Source organism: Pelodiscus sinensis, chromosome 25, assembly GCF_052426305.1.
Source record: "Pelodiscus sinensis isolate ZL-2025 chromosome 25, ASM5242630v1, whole genome shotgun sequence".
Taxonomy (NCBI): Eukaryota; Metazoa; Chordata; order Testudines; family Trionychidae; genus Pelodiscus; species Pelodiscus sinensis.
In genome coordinates, this window is record NC_143076.1 from 8,744,525 (window position 1) to 8,762,956 (window position 18,432).

General features: G+C 47.5%; 1 protein-coding gene across 15 annotated transcripts in view; it reads right to left on the reverse strand.

Annotated features, from left to right (window-relative positions):
• PKNOX2 (PBX/knotted 1 homeobox 2) overlaps positions 1 to 18,432 on the reverse strand; it is a 341,221-nt gene that overhangs the window by 82,547 nt on the left and 240,242 nt on the right. For 14 of the 15 annotated variants that reach the window (XM_075909457.2, XM_075909454.2, XM_075909459.2 and 11 more), the window contains 2 exons: positions 14,907 to 15,078; positions 1,060 to 1,248 (listed from right to left, as the gene is read on the reverse strand). In XM_075909457.2, the coding sequence (XP_075765572.1) occupies positions 1,060 to 1,248; positions 14,907 to 15,078 (361 nt within the window). The remainder of the gene's footprint in view (positions 1 to 1,059; positions 1,249 to 14,906; positions 15,079 to 18,432) is intronic. The other variant, XM_075909458.2, reaches the window with a different exon arrangement.

The window sequence follows — 18,432 nt, forward strand, 5'->3', positions numbered from 1 at the left end:
CCAAGGGCACAATCCTATGGAATTCTAGAAGAAAGTTCTAGAAGAAACCCAGCAGAGCAATTCAAAAGGACAAACTCTGAGCTACGTGGGAAGAAAAAAAGCAAGGGGTTGCTTAAAAAAGTGTTCACAGGGATTAGGCTTCAGTCATGACATTTTTGGGCCAGGTTTTTGTTGCTGCAAGATCTTGTTCCCCTTTTTATGGTGAGAATAGACTAATTCAGTAGTTTGTATCTCCATAAACTTTCAAACTTCACAATGCAGAGCTCTGGTTATTTTAAAACTTCTCAAAGTGAGGACAAAGATTTGTCTAGATGCAGAGTTAGTGTGCGGGGCTTAAACAGCCGTACACCCCGGCGCCCAGACAAATAGCGGGCAGCGTGCTAGAACACTGCAGATTTACACCCCGACTTGCTGGGCATTAATTCGCCATAGAGACACTGAGCATTTCCCAGGCTTCTAATTAGCTTATGCTAACATCACGGCATGCTGACGTCCACCCGTATGACAGCTCGGTTTCATCATTCATAAACTTTTGTGGTTAACGCTCCACCAGCCAGTCACCCACTGGAGTCATGTTTCTGAGAATGAGCGCTCTGCGGCAGCACGGCATTCAGAGCTACCCAGCGACACCCACTCTGCCCCCTACACCCATTTCCTCCGATGGCGGCTTTGTGCAGGGTCGCTCTGTGAGCAGCACAGGGGCCGTTTGCTTCCAAACACCCCTGTTCACATAGCCACAAAAATGACAAGGTCCATTTTCAACAGTGCCCCTCGTTTTGAGGTGTTCCCATTTTTACTGCCCACCTGGAAACACTTGTGTTGATTTCTAGAGGTGTTGAGCAAGTACAATGGGAAGCCAATGGGAGCTGCAGATACCGAGTGCCTCTGAAAATCAGAACCAAAGTGTCTTAAATCTCCTGGATTCCTCTGCTAGGCTCACACAGCCCTCCAGGAAAATGCACCTCCTGGCAACTGCATCAAAATAAGGAGGAACTTTATAGGATGGGTTGACAATAAGGGACTAGGGAAGCATGTGTGGTGGATATTTTTAGCCATTACCTGTGGGTGTAGGTTTATGGAGGGCTGGTTTGGGGAGTAGGGCCCCCCAAGATCATTCCTGAGTAGGTTATCGCTGTGCATCTTTGTTTTGAGGCAGGTGATATAACGGTTACAAAAGTCCTTGCACAATTCATTCACCTTCTCCAGCTCCAGCAGATGAATTCTCAGGACCTGAATTGCTTTCACCATCTGAGAGGGATAAACAAAGAGAGGAGGTCAGAGCATATCCACTGGCTTTCTAGTAACTACTAGACCTAAGGGTCTGCTAAGGATGAGAATCTGCAAAATCACCCAGGAACTGCTAAGAATGAGATGCTGATTAAATCAGGCTGCATACGATTGGCCACACAATCATGTTTAGGACTGCAGTTCAAATCTGTTGGGGCTAGTGCAGAAAAGCAGCCTTTCAAACAGTGCTGTTTTTTCACTACCGGGAAAAGGAAAGAAACATTTCTGTTGCCATGGGATTCACCAAGCTGATTCATCCCCGAGTACTGCTGCGCGAAGGAAGCTACACTTGGAACTTAGCTAAGGACAAAGTGGAAGCTATAGAATCTGTGGCAAAAGCAATCAGCTGTTCTGTGTTTTTATCCAAGTACCTGCAGTTCTTATTGGAAGACAGGTAACAAAAGTAAGTAAAATACTGAGCTGAGAAAATGAACTAATACCTGGTTCCCTTTCATCAGCTGAAAGTTAGTAATTAATTACTCAGGGACTTTGTTTCTCTGCTAACCACTATGAGTCCCAACTAGGTGGTCACGACTGGCTGAAGACTATGTTGCTGGTCAGGACTAGGGGTGTTAAATATCGGTTAATTGAATATTCAAGTAACCTCCTGAATTCTTATTGGTTAGTCGACTATTCTATAGTCCCGGGGGCGGGGCTTGCAGCCAGTGTATCAGAGGCAGCAGTGCAGGGTGTTAGGTGGGACTGGTCCATGATTGGATCCAGTTTAAAAACCAACTCCCCTTGTGGTCCAGCTGCCTGTTGCCCAGAGCTGCTGCTTCTGTTAAAGAGGCATCAGTGTGAGGTGGCAGCAGCCCCTGTCTATGGGGGTCCGAGCTCCCAGACCTGGCACGAGCAGGAACTGAGCTGGGCTGCCCACCTGGCTCCTAATACACTTTAAGTGCAGAGCCACAGCAGGGGTAGCTTCTGGACGTGGTGTGAGCCAGGACTGAGGTGGGCTGCTGGCCAGCCTGCTAAAAAATTAACTGGGGGGGGGGGGGGGGAGAAATGCATGTAGCCTGTAGCATTAACCGATATGTTTTTGCTAATCGGATAATCGCCTGCACTATTACATCCCTAGTCAGCATCAACCAGGGAACCACCCACCTCAGAGCGACTCGGCATGAGTTTGTACTGCTCCCCATTTGGCGGTGCAGCGTCTTACTGTAATTACCATCCCAACTAAAGGAAATGCCCAAAGAAATTTTGGAGACTAAGCATTGGACGTAAAAATGTGTTTGATTATTCTCAGCTGGCCACTCTCCCTAACAAGATTTCAGAGCAGCAATGTCGCTGTAAGCTTTCCCTAGAGCAAAGCCAGAGCCTCATTAAAATGTACCCCATAAATGTTAAAAAACGTCCACATAACACATTCCTCTCCTGGAACGGGAACTTTACATTTTACAGCTTCAGTTTGAAATCTTGCATAATATATAAAATTCCAGCTATTCACGGTGGGGCGATAAAGGCAGTTTTATATAACAAAAAGTCTTTGCATGTCAAAGGGTTTTTTAACTTGCAAATTGTAGTGATCATCTTTACAAACTGTTAGCCACAGACTGCTCCTGGGCGGAAGCTCCGCACACTTCACTTGCCCTGATCAGCCGGCAGTGGCAATAGCAGGAGGAGGGCCGTTGGGAAGCCGCTGCTGGAATGAGGCCTCGCTCCAAGAGCTCTAAAAGGGGCTGGGAGAAAGGGCAGGGGGAAGGTGAGGGTCTGAGGAGACAGACACATTCTCTACCCTATTGCACTGCGAAGGCTCTCTTGGTGGAGTCGCAAAGCCAGCTGGCAGACAGAATAAAGGGGCACAGTTATCAATACAGCACGGAGAGTTTCATCAGAAGCATGGTTAGCTAGGGCAAATAGGGGACAAGTGCCCTGTAGTCCCCATCTCCGCCAGAGACTTTAGAGAGGAAGAGGCTGAAAGCCCTTGAAACACCTTTGCTTTTCAGCTCCTGCTGCAGCCCCAGGAAGACTGGTTCACGTGGCTACGCCACGGAGCCCGTGTACTCCTCGCCCTGCTTCTTTTCTCTTTCAGAAATGGGAATAACGCACAAGGTCAAAAGACAGAAAACCCAGCCGGCACATGGCGCGGGGAATTGAGCTCTTCAGCGCTGCTCCAGACACGGCCAAGAGAAAAGTGAGGCTCCGAAAAGAGCCAGGGATCTCTCAGACCGGCGCCTCCATCCAACAATCACATTTATGAAAGTCAATATTCAAGGGCAAAGGCAAGAAGACCTGACACACATATATATATTAAAAATAAATCTCTCAATTATCTCAGCTCATTTGCTTAGGGGCTCTCATTTTATGTTCCTGCTTCGCTGCGTAGTATATCTGTCCAGAGAAAGAGTTACAGTCCAATGGAATACGTGTGCGGGGTTGTAAAAAATACAGATGCTGAATTAATTGACTGTGCGGCACTCAGCAGCTGATTGAGTTGATAATGGCAAGATCTGACCTTTTTCTAATTTCTAATTATATGCATCTCGGCTGGGAGGAATACATGATTCTTATTCTAATGATGGCTAATGTTGCTGGCCCTTTCATCTCCTTTTCGCCATCAGTGGTGGACAATTTATAGGGAATTAGTGGTGTCAAGAAATCCCCCAGACAACACAAACAAACCCCAGCAGAAGATGAGTTTGCCATTGCTTGCTCCAGACGCAGTGACTGCCTAGCCAGTCTCAGCAGGAGTGCCGTGTGAAGCGGAGAGAGCCAAACAGAGGAGTAAGAGGTAGAAATGCTGAGCCCCCCACAAAAGGTGCCGTATCTGCCAAGGAATCTGGGACCGCGCCAGATTTGACATGAGTGAGGAGAAAATTTCATTTCTGTCACTCAGTTGCAAACTCATGACCGCCACTTCCGTCACTTCCCCTGTGTAAAACCAGGGCGTTGGCACAAAAACGTGTTTTGCTGTGGCCAAACTGTGCACCTCAGGCCCCCGGCTCTCCCCGAGGAATGAGCAACATGAAGAATAAGGCAGAGGCCTAGCTGGATAATAAAAGTAGTTAAAACAGCCCTGCAGCAGAGACAGCAGCATTTCTCCTGCCGGGAGAGCGCTGGCGTTTCACCTCCCGGTGTCACAGTGTAAAGAACGGGATCCCTGCTCCACTTCATCCCTGGTCGGAATCCATTGGGTCCGCAAGCTCCACAGCTCTGCCAAGGCCTGGCGTCTGGTTTGCCAATTACTCAGCATTAGGCCTCACAATTGTGACGGAACCTCGTGCCCTTGGAAATGGCGACTGCTTACCGCCAATGTTACCGTCCCTCTGAACTCGCTCCACAAGACTCCCGTCAGTGTAACGGGGGGGGGGGGGGGAGGAGGTTAGCACCTCCACTTGCATATCTTTCTTGTAGTGCAGGCTACATGTTCTCCAGTCGGTCCATAAACGTTAACTAATCCCCCAGAGCGACATTAATGCCTGATCTGTCCGTCTTTATTTGTGGGAACAGAGGCTGCAGGATTGGGCTCTAAAATGCTGCCCGGAGGGGCGGGGGTGAGCCCACAAGCCATACAAAGTAAGCGTTGTTCACAAAAATAACTAATGACTAACGACTCTGTGGCGTTCCCAGAGCTCCTTGCTCGAGGCGGGATTGCACTCTGCAATGCCGCGGCGGTTTGCAGAGACCAGTCTGCAGACTGCAGTCACCAGAGGAGCAGGTGCTAAGATTTACCTCTGCAGCACCAGGGTTGCTCAGGCAGGGAGAGCGGGTTCTTCTCCCCTCAGCCGCAGGCCCAGGGACACTGGCTCTGTCATGGGCAACGATGCCAAAGGGGGAAAGAACTCAGGGTCTGCTTGACGATCCCGAGCCTGCTGGGCTACAGAGGCTCTGGCTGGGAGGGAAGAGACTGGAGGTCCTGGCCGGGAAATGCATTTCTGCTTGGGTGGGACTTGGGACGAGAGGCTCTCCCTTGTCTTCTCTGCGCTTACTCCTCTCCCTCGGCCGCCAGTGCAGCACTCAGCGCCACGGGCTGGCGGCTACACAAGCCGGCGTACGGCAGGGTGATGAGTCGAGCGGGGGGAATAATATTTGGTGACCGAAACATAAAATTGGAACACGTGTTTGTTTTGGGTCCAATGCAATTAGACATTTTTGGAATGTTTTCCCAAGTTTTGTGAGGAGAAGGGATTTGGGTGCAAATCTATTTACCGAATCCAGCCACGAATCCAGCAGGCTTTTTGAACAGTTTTGGTTGACCTGAAACTGCATGTTTTGGCAAACTGTTTACTTGCCACTTGCTTCCCCCCAGTTCTAGTCATGAGCAAAGAACAGCCGTCTCTCGTGGCCTCCAGGAAGGAGGGGCCCCTGCAGACACAGATTTCTGCACACTAGAAAGTAATGAAGGAAAATTGTGAGGAGGAAGAAATGGTGGGTGCTGAAAAGGAAGGATCCTCCTGAGAGAAGCCTCGTACAGGGGGCAGATGACAGGACAAGTACCCAGCAAGGCCAGACCTCAAAAGCACCCTAAGTGCATCAGTGCTCGGGGGCCGTGTCTCTGCCCCTGAAAACTTGGACAAATACGCAGGATACATCAATGAGAAACTTCAATTTTAATATAAAATATACAAAAATGGAAGCCAAGAGAGAAAAATGAAAAGAGCAACAGACAGGTGGGGCTTGCACAGGAATTGCTGGGAAGAGAAGAGAAAAGAAAAGAGCCGGTACGTACGCTCCTATCAGCTGCTTACAGGCAGTTTCCAGATCAGTAGCCTGCAAGAAGAAAAAAAAGCAGCGGAACTGAAGGACGAGCAGTGACAGCAACGATACAATCACAGGTGTATTAACTAATTAAACTGCCCATCCCCAGCCCATGGGCAAATTAACACCTACCTCCTCCAGGAGATCCATGCGCCAACTTAATCTGTCTTCTCCAGCTGACATGTGCATTGGTTGCTGAAGTCTCTTTGACACACAAAGGGCAGGCAGGGGGTGGAAAAGACAGCAGCAGAGGGTCTCTGTGGGAGGTGGCTGCTTTCACACTCCTCACCTGGACTCCCGTTACAAACAACCATTGAAGCAGAAGAACAGCCTTCTCTCCTCAGATACCCTGACCCCTACACCAGCATCCCTGTGACCCCAGTGCGAGGATGGAGCAGCACAATATAACCACTGGTCCACAGGATGGAAATGATTGTCCCTCAGAGACCTGAGATAGAAAACAATCAGATCCACACAGACCCACCTGGGCACATGGCCTGATGTGGAAATGTAGAAACAGGTTACAGCACCATTGTAGGCAGGGTGACAAGGTGTAGGGCAGTACTGAGCAATCCCAACTACACATATCAAAAGATGGGGTCTCAATTACCTGTTACACTTGAGAGAGACCTTGGAGCCACTGTGGATAGTTCTTCGTGGATAGAACTTCCAATGTGGATAGTTCTTTGACAACAGCCACTCAATGGGCAGCGGAAGTCAAGGAGCCAACAGAAAGTTGGGAATCATTAAGAAAGGGATAGAGAATAAGACAGAAAATATCATGTTGCCTCTCTGTAAATTCATGGTACGCCCACATCTTGAATACTGCATGCAGATGTGGTCGCGCCATCTCAAAACACTAAGGGCTTTCAAGGCAACCAAGGCCTTGTTTTGGGGGAGCAAACCAGAGCAGAGAACAGACAAGGAGAAGAGGAGCTGTCTACAGACTGGTAACCACCTTCCCTGTTTGTGAGGCAGGCAAAGGCTCCCTGTCTTGTGTGGCAGATGAAGGCTAGATTCTGTGCATTCATCCTAGAGTTATGTGATACTTGCCCCAAACCCCATTCCCCGCGCCTCCCCGCACAGTACATCGGTACGGCATCCTTGGGTCCTCTGCAGTTCTCATTTGCATAATGCACGCTGCCTCCGTATTTTCAGTGCACTACAGACTAGTGTATTAAAACTCCCAAAGTGCAGAGGTGCATGGAGATGCCCTGGAGGCGGGGGAAGGGCTGAAGTAGAGGGGCTAACCCCTAGGTAGGGAGAGGCTGCAGGACTTGGCACTAAGGAAGGTATAGGAAGCTGAGTGCAACTGAGGTGTTTCGAAGTGGGAGGGGGACTGCAAACTGTAAACACTGGTAACTGCACAGTGGGCTTGCACTCGGATTGGCTGAGACCCTCCAGTACACACCTGCTGCCTGCTGGGTCTGGGCAGGCTAGTCTGGCGCGGTTTGTCATGCTCCAAAGGGTCGGCATCGGCTCTCCACTCCTGGCACAGCTGTTCAGGCTGGGGCTTGCTGTAGCCAAGGGCTGTCTACAGGGCAGCAGAGAACATGAAGCCATTCTTGCTGCTCTGTGGCGTGTTCCTGGCCCCACGCGGTCATTAAGAGTCCCGAGACGCCCCTTTTACGGCGCAGAAAAGGAGAGTGAAAAGGAAGGGGCATGCATTGTGGGATCTGATCCGCTGGGGGTGACTTTTGTACAGTACGACGCAGATCCAGCCTTCTCCTGAAGAGCCCACGGAGGCTGTCGGGTAAGTAAATGCCGCTCGGCCCGTAGCTAGTGGAGTTCAGTGTGAAATGCCTTCAAATGCCCTTGGTTTGTTCCTCACTGAGCCCCTCGCTTAGAACTCGGTCCATACAGATAGTCTGGGGAAAGGGAGGCAGTGAAGACACTGCTTCAGATGCAGAGGCAGAGGCAACTGGGAATCGCAGGACCGCAAACACTTACGGATTAACATTCAAACTAGAAAACTAAAATTGGGGGTCCAGTCGCATCTGCTAGGGACAAACAGAGATCACTAGGGGGCAGGGTGAGCTGCTCTGGAGACATCAGTCCATTATGCGTAGGAATAAAAACTGTATTTCCATAGGTGACCTCAAGCAGGGGGACATTTGCGGGGCAGCAAACAACAAAACTTCTTGCAGAAAATAACAGATCATCATTTCTTAACACAAAGTCTTGTCCTCAACATGGTGTAACTCAATAGTGGACCTCAATCTACTGGATAGGGAAGAGTTAATCACCGAGCTAAACATTATCACCCTGATCTGGTTATATTTTCTTTGTGCAAACAGAATATGGCACTGTTCTTCCAATGCTTACAGAAGTTGTCAGCAGATGTTACTGGAACACAAATTGAAGGTGGGAAGTTCCAGCAAAAACTGAGGGTTGTACAAGGACATTTAGTGAATGGCTAAAAAGCCACAACTCTGTAGACACCAAAAAGTTATCACAGAATCCTAGGGCTGGAAGAGACCTCAGGAGGTCATCGAGTCCACCCCCCTGCCCAAAGCAGGTTATGCTGGATAAAAAGCCATCCTGGTTAAAAAGAGATGAGGAAGCAGTGATAAGGCTTTAAAAAAATCAATATATAAAGAAAGGAAAAAAGGGGGAAATAAATGGTAATGGCTATAAGTGGATTTTAAAAATGTAGATGACTGATAAAGGAATGTGCAGGAATCAATGTACTATCAGTAGCTAATAGGATTAAAGATAATAGGACATTTTTAAAACATATTACAAACAAAAGAGCTTTGTCAGGTACAGGTTCCTTGCTAGATGTTGATGGTAAAATTGTGAATAATGGTGCCTGAAAGGCAGAAATGTTCGACAGATTCTCCTTTTCTGTGTTTGGAATAAAACCGCAAGGTCTGTGCATCCCGTATGATGTGGATGGAAGAAAAGATTTATCATCTGTAATGAAGCATCTGAGGCACCATCTGCAAAAGTTAAACCTTCTCAAATCAAAAGGCCCAGATAATTTACACCCAGGAGTCTGAAAGCAACTAGCTGAGGACTTTTCTAAACTACACATCGGGGAAATTCCAAAAGGCTGGAGGATTGCCAGTGTAGCTTCAATATTTAGAAAGGGTAAACGAAGTGAGCCAGGGAAAATATGCCAGTTAGCCTTACACTGACCCTGAATAAAAAAATAGGATGGTTAATTTTGGTCTTCATCCGCATAGAATTACGAGATAAAGCTATAATTACTGACAGTTGAAATGGTTTTTGGATTCAATGTCTGATTGATAAAACATCAGGAACAAACTCAGGAGTAAGAATAGAAAACTTTACAAAAACTCTTCAGTAAGAAAATGTTTCTTGTTCTTGTTATATATACAGAAATCATTGGCAAGTAATATATATGTGGCTGTCATTTCCACCATGAAAATGCGGGTAGAAAGCTGTGAAGTGCAGGGATCTAGGGTTTCGTATTCTGGGAAACTCGGCTGAGAAATTGCTCACAATTCTTAAGATAACCACTGAGTAACAGTGTGTAGGCTCTGGCAGTAAATCCAGTTTCCCTAGCCTGGGAGATCACATGATTGCAGTTTCTTATCTGGAATATTTTTATAAGCCAAAAATTACAGTTTGCTAACTATCAGACTTTAAAAACGAATCCAGTAAATCAGACACAAGCTATCGACATGACTGCTTTATCTCACAAGTGCAAATCTCAAATTTCACCTGCTAGAAAAAGTAGGAGCTATTGTCTAGGGCCACTTAAATGACTAAAGCGGAGTCCCCTTGCTGTGAGCACCCACCGTCATTTGTCCCATGTGTATGTCCGCACAGTTTGATGCTGTTCATTGTGGTACCACTGACCAGAAGAATGAGGAGTCCTGGGGCACCTTAAAGACTGAGGGTCTGTCTACATTGCAGCTTATTTCGAAATAAGCTAGTCCAGAAGAAATACTCCACAATAGCTTATCTCGAAATAGCACGTCTAGTCTACAGGGAAGCCTCAAAATGAGTTCGAGGCAGGCTTCTCTAATGTGGACGCACTACCTCGATTAGAGCACCAGGAGGCACTGGGGAGTTATTATTCTGAATGGCCCTGGGGAGGAGCTATTTCAAAATAGCAGCAGTGGAGCGTCCACACTACTGCTATTCTGAAATAGCTATTTCAGAAGAGGCGTTATTCCTTGTGGAATGAGGTTTACAGAAGTTGAAATAAGCCGCCCGTTATTTCAAATTTATTTCGAAATAACAGAATTGCTGTGTAGACGCTCTCATTGTTATTTTGGAGTAACAGCTGTTACTCCGAAATAATACTGCTGTGTAGATGCACCCTGACAGATTTATTTGGGCATCAGCTTTCATAGGTAAAAAAACCACTTCGTTAGATGCAACATGATGACCATAATGTAACTGAATGTAACATCCTTGTGTGGAATGGGGAACACCATAGCAACATTCATCTTCAGAAAGGGGAGCTACACACAAATAAGGAAGTTAGTTACATGGAAATTAAAAGGTGCCTGGAAGCTGCATGGAAACTTTTGAAAAACACCAAAATAGAGGCTATTTAAAAACATAGTAAGAGAGTTTAAAAGTGGACTATGGCTAAATAACAAAGTGGTTATAGGCAAAAGGCATCCTTTAAAAACTGGAAGTTAAAGATCCTACTGAGGAAAATAGAAAGAAGCCCTAGCTCTGGTAAATCAACTGCAGAAGCATTATTAGGTAGGCCAAAAAAAGAATCTGAAGAGCAAGAAGCAAAGCACTTGAAACCTGACAACAAAAACCTTTTTAAGTACATTGGAAGCAATAGGTCTGCCAAACAATCAGTGCATTCCCTGGACGATCAAATTGCTAAAGGAGCACTGACGGGAAATAATTCATTGTGGAGAAACAAAACGAATTCTTTGAATCAGTCTTCGGAGGGAGATTCCCACAGCTGAGCTATTCTTTTTAGGTAACAGAAGGGAGGAATTGCTCCAGACTGAGATGTTGGAACAAACGGATCAATTAAACAGTAAGTCCCTGGGGTCGGATGGTATTTACCCAAGAGTTCTGAAGAAACCCAAACATGAAACTGGCATGCAACCTATTGCTTACACCAGCTTTCATACTGGATGACTGGCGGATAGCTAATGTGACACAAATTTTTAGAAGAGGCTCCTGCGGTGATCCTGGCAATTGCAGAGTACAGACCTATAAGTCTAATGTTAGTACTAGGCAAAATTGTTGAAATTACAGTAACAAAGAGAATTATCAGACACAAAGATAAACATCATTTGTTGGGGGAGAATCAACATGGTTTTTATAAAGACAAAGCATGCCTTGAGCTGTTAGAATTCTTTGAAGTGATTAACAAATATATGACCCCGAATGATCTAGCAGACACAGTGTACATGGACAGAGTCTTTGGTGAGGGACCATGTAAAAGGGTTCTGAGATAAAATGAGCCGTCTTGGGATAAGCAGGAAGGACCTCTCCTGCACCAGTAACTGGTTAAAAGACGCGTGGCAGCAGGCAGCAGGCAGCAGGCTGCAATAAGCTGATGGAGGGCAGGTACACGGGTAGTTGGATGAGCAAGTTCCTAGCCCCTGAATAGGCTGCCAGAGACGGCTGCCCAGCAATTAAGACAGGCAAGTACCTGGGACTCATTAAGAGCCAGCCTGCAGCAGCAGGCTAATGGGGCACCTGCAGCCAGTTCGGGCCTGCTGGGCCACTCGAAAAGGTTTCCCCTGGGACAAGGAGGGGGGAAGGAGAAGAGGGACAGACTGGAGAGGAGGCAGAGCAGACAGACTGCAAGCAGGAGAAGGTCTGTAGATGTTGTTGGGGAAGTGGCCCAGGGAAAGGCTGCTATTCTGTGGGATGTAAGGACAAGAGTCCCACTAATGGCTGCGTCTTAGGGCCCTGGGCTGTAACCCAGGACAAGTGAGCAGGACTGGGTTCCCCACCAACCCTCCCTATGCCCCTGGGCTGCCACCAGGGAACAGAGCACCTTTGGGCTGTGGAAGGGTTTTTCCCTCCAAGCTAGTGACTGGCCTATGGTGAAAAGGGCTCATTAAGTGGGGAACCCCCACCTCTGAGAGAAAGAAGAGGCAGCGAGAGGGTCACTGTGAGGCAAACTAAAAATCCGCCAAGAAGCGCAGGAGCCCGGGGGCGTGACCAGAGCTCTGCACAGAGCGTGGATGTGCAGGTGCATGCGCCCCTGATGTTGTGGGCTATGTGGTTATGTCCGATTACAGAGGAGCACATCTGAACTGGAGTTCATTTGGAAGTTCAACACTATCAGCTTAGGCTTGAATAAAGATCTTAACAGGTTAACTCACTACAAAGGCAATTTCTCTACCTTTGTCATTCGCATTTCCACATCACATGCTATGAATGAGACACATCCACCCTGACTTAATGAAGCTAATTAACGGGTCCTACAATTGACAGGTAAATTCTTTTCCTGTAATTTCCACTCCAACTCATCCGATAAAGTGGGTTTTACCCACAAAAGCTCATAACCTAGTATATTCATAAGTCCCTAAGGTGTCACAGGACTGCTCATTGTTTTTAAATTACAGACTAATAGGGTTACGCCTCTAAAACTTTTTACTGTGTAAGATAATAAGTGCCAAGTCCAAAGCAGACAGGAAAGAGTTACAATCACAGAGCAATGATGATGAATGCAAAATAATGTGCATTGGAAAATCTAAGCCCAACTAAATATATAAAATGATCTAAATTAATTTTTACTACTCAGGAAAGAGATCTTTGAGTCATTCTGCATAGTGCTCTGGAAACATCTGCTCAGTCTAACAGAGTGCTAGGAACCATTAGGAAAAGGATAGATAAGACAGTAATATCAGAATGCCATATTATAAATCCAGAGTATGCCCACATTTTGAAAACTGCATGTAGTTCTGGTCATCTCATTTCAAAAACGATATTAAAATTAGAAAAGGTACAAAGAAGGCCACAAAAATGATTAAGGGTATGGAACAACATCTGTATAAGTAGAGATTAAACAACTAAGGGTGGGGCCATGAGATAAATGTCTATAAAATCATGACTGATGTGGAGAAATTGAGTAAGGAAGTGATTTTACTCTTTCACACAACTCAGGAACCAGGATGAAATTAATAGGTGGCAAATTGAAAACACACAAAAGGAGGTACTTCTTCACACAATGCACAGTCAGCCTGTGGAACTCACTGCCAGGGGATGTTGCGAAGGCCAAAACTATTACCATGTCCAAAAAAGAATTAGGTAAGTCCATGCAGGATACGTCCAGCAGTGGTTATTAGATATGATAGCCAGGGATCCTCTGATGTCCCTAGCCTCTGCCTACCAGCAGCTGAGAACAACAGAGGATGGATCACATGATAGTTGCCCTGTTCATCCCCTCTGCAGCATCTGTCATTGGCCTCTGGCAGCAGACAGGATACTGGGTTACATGGCCCAACGGCCTGACCCAGTGTGGACATTTTCATGTTCTTAAACCATTTTGATAAATGTTAGAAAGATTTATAATTATTCCTTTTGAAAAATCACAATTGCCAAGCTTACCCAGACCCCCCATTGCCCTAACAAAGGGCTTTTCAAACGTTTTAGATGGAGCTCTCTATTCCGCATAATGTAGTAGACCCCAGACACCACCGGAGATCAGCGAGGTGACATGGGGGGCCACGTAGGGTCACCCAAAAAGCAACTGTTTCACAAAGATTCCAAAATGGGAGTGTGCCCCCCTAAGGGGGCCCAGAGGAATGTTCCAAGGGGGACCACAGGGCTCTTGGAGGGAGTGCCACTCATCTCACTGGGGCACTGTGATGGGTTTCACTGTCCTTTCCAGAGTGCCCACTCTGGGCGACTGCGCATACCCACACTCCATTCTCTCCCTGTTTCTTCCTGCTCCGGGATGGAGCAGTGTCCCAGGGCGCCAACCTCAGACAATGTCCTCACCCTCTTGGGGCTTCCTCGTTACAACTCTCTAGCTGGGCCACTATGCTTCAGTTTCCCCTCTCGAGTTCCTCGGTGTCCAGGCCTCTTCTCCGCCCCCCCCCCCCCGGGCTAATGGAATTTCAGAGGCGGCCAGGCCTGCCCATTACTCTGTACCAGTCCAGGGACTCTTTAAATAGCAGCTGTCTGCTGTGTCCATTCATTTACATTCCACCGCTACTCTAATTCCTTACACCACCTCCCCCGAGCCCTGCACCATCTCCACCCTTCCCTCCCGGCTTTGACCAAATGGAGTACAAGCAACCAACTCAGGGTTCTTCATTCTCTCTGGCTCCTGCCAGCACCAGGGCTCTGCAGCTCTGTCAGCCAGCCACGCTGTCCATGCTCCTACAGCTACAGCAAGGAACTGAAGTGGGTCTGGCCCAGCAACTCTCTTTATACTAGCTTGCTGGGCCCTGATTGGCTGCTTCTCACACAGCCGCTCCAGGGAGCTTGGAGGACTTCTCTATTGCTCTTTTCTGGAGTGGGGTGTGGCAGAGCTAGAAAGCGTCCAGCAGGGGACCTTAGTCCACCCGCTCACAGGCACCCAACCTGTCTAGGTTGGAGGAGGGTGCACAATTAAAATTGTAAATCAAAGGAGGCTTAGCTCAAAACCTGAGCCGGTGGGCATTGTGGCTCGCCCCACTGAATGTTCTCTGCAGCCACTAGGGGACATGCCCCACAGTTTGAAAGCCTTGCTACCAAATAAATGTGTTCTCCACCATTACAGGATTTTTCTCACATACCCCCTGATGGGAGCTCATATGCCAGGAGGGTACAACTAGCCCAGTTTGAAAACTCCTCTCTGACGCCTCCTCCTGAAAAGACATCCAGCCTGAGACCTCTCCACCCCGCTTCCCTTTGGGCTTTAGGTTCAGTGCCTGTTGTGGAAAAGCAAAGCCGCAAGGCGTCTCTGCTGTCTCCAAGGCTAAACCACGCAGTGGGGCTGGGGCTGGTCTGAAGCAGGGCTTTACCAGGTTGTCCAGTTCAGGGTCATCACTGAAGAATGGTTTGTGCTCCTGCTCCTGCTGGTGTACAAAGTTCTCAATGTCCACGTCAAAGCTGGCAGAGGTGATGCACTCGGAGCCCTGTGTCGCCTGCTCACACTTCTCGAAGAGCAGCGTCAGGAGCGGGAACAGAGGATGCCTGGAGAGACAGGAAACAACAATATTCGTTCTGTAAAGCCAGCTTGCTAGGTATTTAACTGATCTCAGCTTCCGAGTGTGGGCGAGTATGATGCTACTCAAGGGGTAAGCAAGGCCATTCCCTTTTCCACCTTCATTCTCATCTTGTTTCCTGACCTTTTTTCATATTTGCCTCTGGGAGGGAGGGAATTCCTTATGCAGATAAAATGTCAAAATGGCAGCCAGACCAAGAGGTAAATCTCTCAGAGGCATCTGTATGCCTCCTATTCTAATCCGTTCCAGAAAGCAAACCCCACTGCCTGTGATGTCACAGGGCCGATTACCCACAGTGCCACAGGGGTTACGGTCCAATTTTGATTGGACTGAAATCGGTCAGATGGTGCCCTGACTTACAATTGTTTGGAAGAGACACTGAGCAGCTGGATTTGGATGCTCTAGAAACAGGGTAACAAACAACGAATGGTCCTGCTCCACCGTACAGACTAACAGAAAATGTAGACAGTGTCATGAGCGTACGTGGGCATAAACATTCCCAGCAAAGGCAGGTTTATTTCCTGTTCCTGTAGGCTGTGCTATCTCCTGTTGGGCCCCTCAGAGGGGAATGGACACCATCTACAATGCTTGGTTGACACAGGAAGTTCTCCGCGGCCTAGAACTCCTGCATCATTTTATATTAGTCCTGTCCAGAGTGGCAGAGGAAGAGCGCACAGCAGTCCCGTGGCTCAGAGCAGCGGGAGAGCCAGCAGGGCACACACAGGCAGCAGACATGGTTGTGTCACTTGGGTATCTATGAAAGGAGCCAGTGAGAAAGATCCCATGGGCTGTGCTCACCTTGATAGAGTCAGAGGGGGCCTGGCTCCTCTCGGCTGGCCTCATTACATCATTGCTTGTGAGATGGTCACAGGGAGGGGGAAGCCTTTCTCTTTCGTGCCTGTGCCTCAGGGAGACTGAGGCTGTTCCAAAACAAGAGGAAGCCTTAGGACCCAGGATAATTTCATCCGAGTGCGTTGTCTTGTATGTGGTCAGAATTCAGAATTTCAACCAAAATAAAATGATACAAACATTGAATTTTGGACCATTTCCCCGCGTGCGGCCAGTGAGGCTGCAAAAGATCCTCCGAGGTGCACAGCCTTTACCCGAAGGGTCTGACCCTCAGCTCCCTCGCCCAAACCTCCTTTCTGTGAGTTGCCTCATAACGAACAGGCCCAAGATAGACGGGCCCTGCACTGCCACCTTCCCCATCCCTGTGCTCCGCAGCCCCCCAAGCCTGACTCTGTGAGCTCTCGATCCGTTTTTTTGGTCTTAGTTAGACTCAGTTCTCCAGGCCACAGAGAGTTTGGAAGGTAATGAGTACTTCCCAGCCTTGCATCAATGGTTTGTAGTAACATGTGTAAGCCATTTAAACCACTCCAATACTATTCCATGAGCTCCTGCCCCGAGGGCAGGCAGCATCCTGCCCTGTGGTTCCTGCATTTTGCTACGTCCCTGCCCTTTGGGTGGCCGACAATGCCTCCATAGATGGTGCCAACAGCTTGTCCATTTTGAGCCAAAAGTGCCTTAGCACCAAAGACAAACATTGTCAAAAGTGGCTTTGGACTTTGAGTGTGTCATATTGTTGGTGCCCAGTATGACGACATAAGAACATAAGAGCAGCCAGAATGGGCCAGGCCAAAGGTCCATCTAGTCCAGTATCCTGTCTGCCGACAGTAGCCAGTGCCGGGTGCCCCAGAGGGAGTAGCCGTCAATCGGGGGCTGTTTGTAGGTAATTTCAGCCCAACTGACTGGAATGTGCACCGTTTCAATAACTGAAGACCTAGAAGCCTAAATTGTATCCTTCTGAAGGAGTCTAGCTATGAAATAAGTACCAGTCCTCTCCAATGTGCCCTACTGCCCCCCAAACCCAGTCACAGCTGGGCAAGTCACCCCCCATTTCAGTACAACAGAGAAACAAAGCATCTTTTCAAAATACTCAACTGTCTTTTCATGCTGAATCCCTAAACTGTGGTCAAAATTACCCCTTCACAAAAGCAGGGGAGAGTGAGAGATCGTCTTGATACACTCTGAACCTTACTGTGTCCTTCCCACATGGGAAAACCTGACCCACTTACCATGCGTTGGGACACCTTTCTATCAAATTCTTTATTACACAGACTCATCTAAGACAGCTGATGATCCACAAAAACCCATTCATCCAGGTCCCTCTACTTTGCTGGTCTAATCCCTTCACTTTCCCTCTTGCCTCTCAGTATTCAACAGCTTCTGCCCTGGGAAGATTCCCACCACCACTATCCTTCCTCTATCTTGCAGAAAATAGCAACTTTGGGGAACTCAGAAGTGTGCTGCTGAAGGAAGAAAGTCACAGTGGTCTTCTCAGAGAGACTTCCCGTCCCAGGAACAAAGGAAGACAGAGGCAGAAGATTCTGGAAGTGAACCACTGGATAGGCAAGCAGTGGAGAATTTTGGATTTCTGGAATATTGGCCTAACTTCTGTGGAGAGAAAAACTCGAGCAGGCTGGCTAGAGTAGTCAGGAGTTAAACTGGTAGCAAAAGGGAAGGGAGAAAAGGTGAAGATCTGAGCACTCAGCACAAAGTCGAGACCCTGAGAAGAGAAGGTAACTTATCTTTGACAGCTTCAGACGGGTAGCTGAGTTAGTCTGGAACAGGTGTTGTTTTTCATCTTTGACAGTAACTGTGGTCCTTCAAGATTTGTGTCTCTGCTCTACACATTTTTTCTCTCTGTACATAAGCTGACACCTGGGACGAAGTGAACCTATCCCGTGATAATAGGGATCTGGCATCAAATGGAGAACTGAGGATAAAATAGTAAAGCCAAACATGGCATCAGATGCTGAGTTATGAGTGACTGCACAGTGTTCAGTGAATGTCCAAGTTGAAGTTCTCTGCATTTCTGTGACCACCACATTCCTGAGCAAAGCTATGGAAGCAGAGGGGGATCTTGTGGAGTGAGTTTGTATTTCAGAAAAGTTGAAAATCATTAGACCGGAAGCAGAAGATCATGCAACCTGTTACCCACGTGAAGAATCTTTGCTTGGAAATTAGGGAATCCCTTAGTTCTGTCCTCAAAATAGTGAAAGTCTGGGAGATTTCCTAAAGGGTTTAGTCCTACCTAAGAGAAAAGTTAATTCCTCGCTAACACCAAGAGTGTGTAATGAGACATCTCTTTTGCCCTGTTGCAGTCTGAGAAAGAAATGTATAGTAAAAGCTATATCTAATAAAATAGGATATAATAGTTTCTTATTTGTTGTTTATTTTGGATAAGGGAAACAGAGGCAGGAAAATCAGCAAAATGAGTGACAGCGAGGCTCAAAAGAAACTAGAATGTCATAGGACTAAA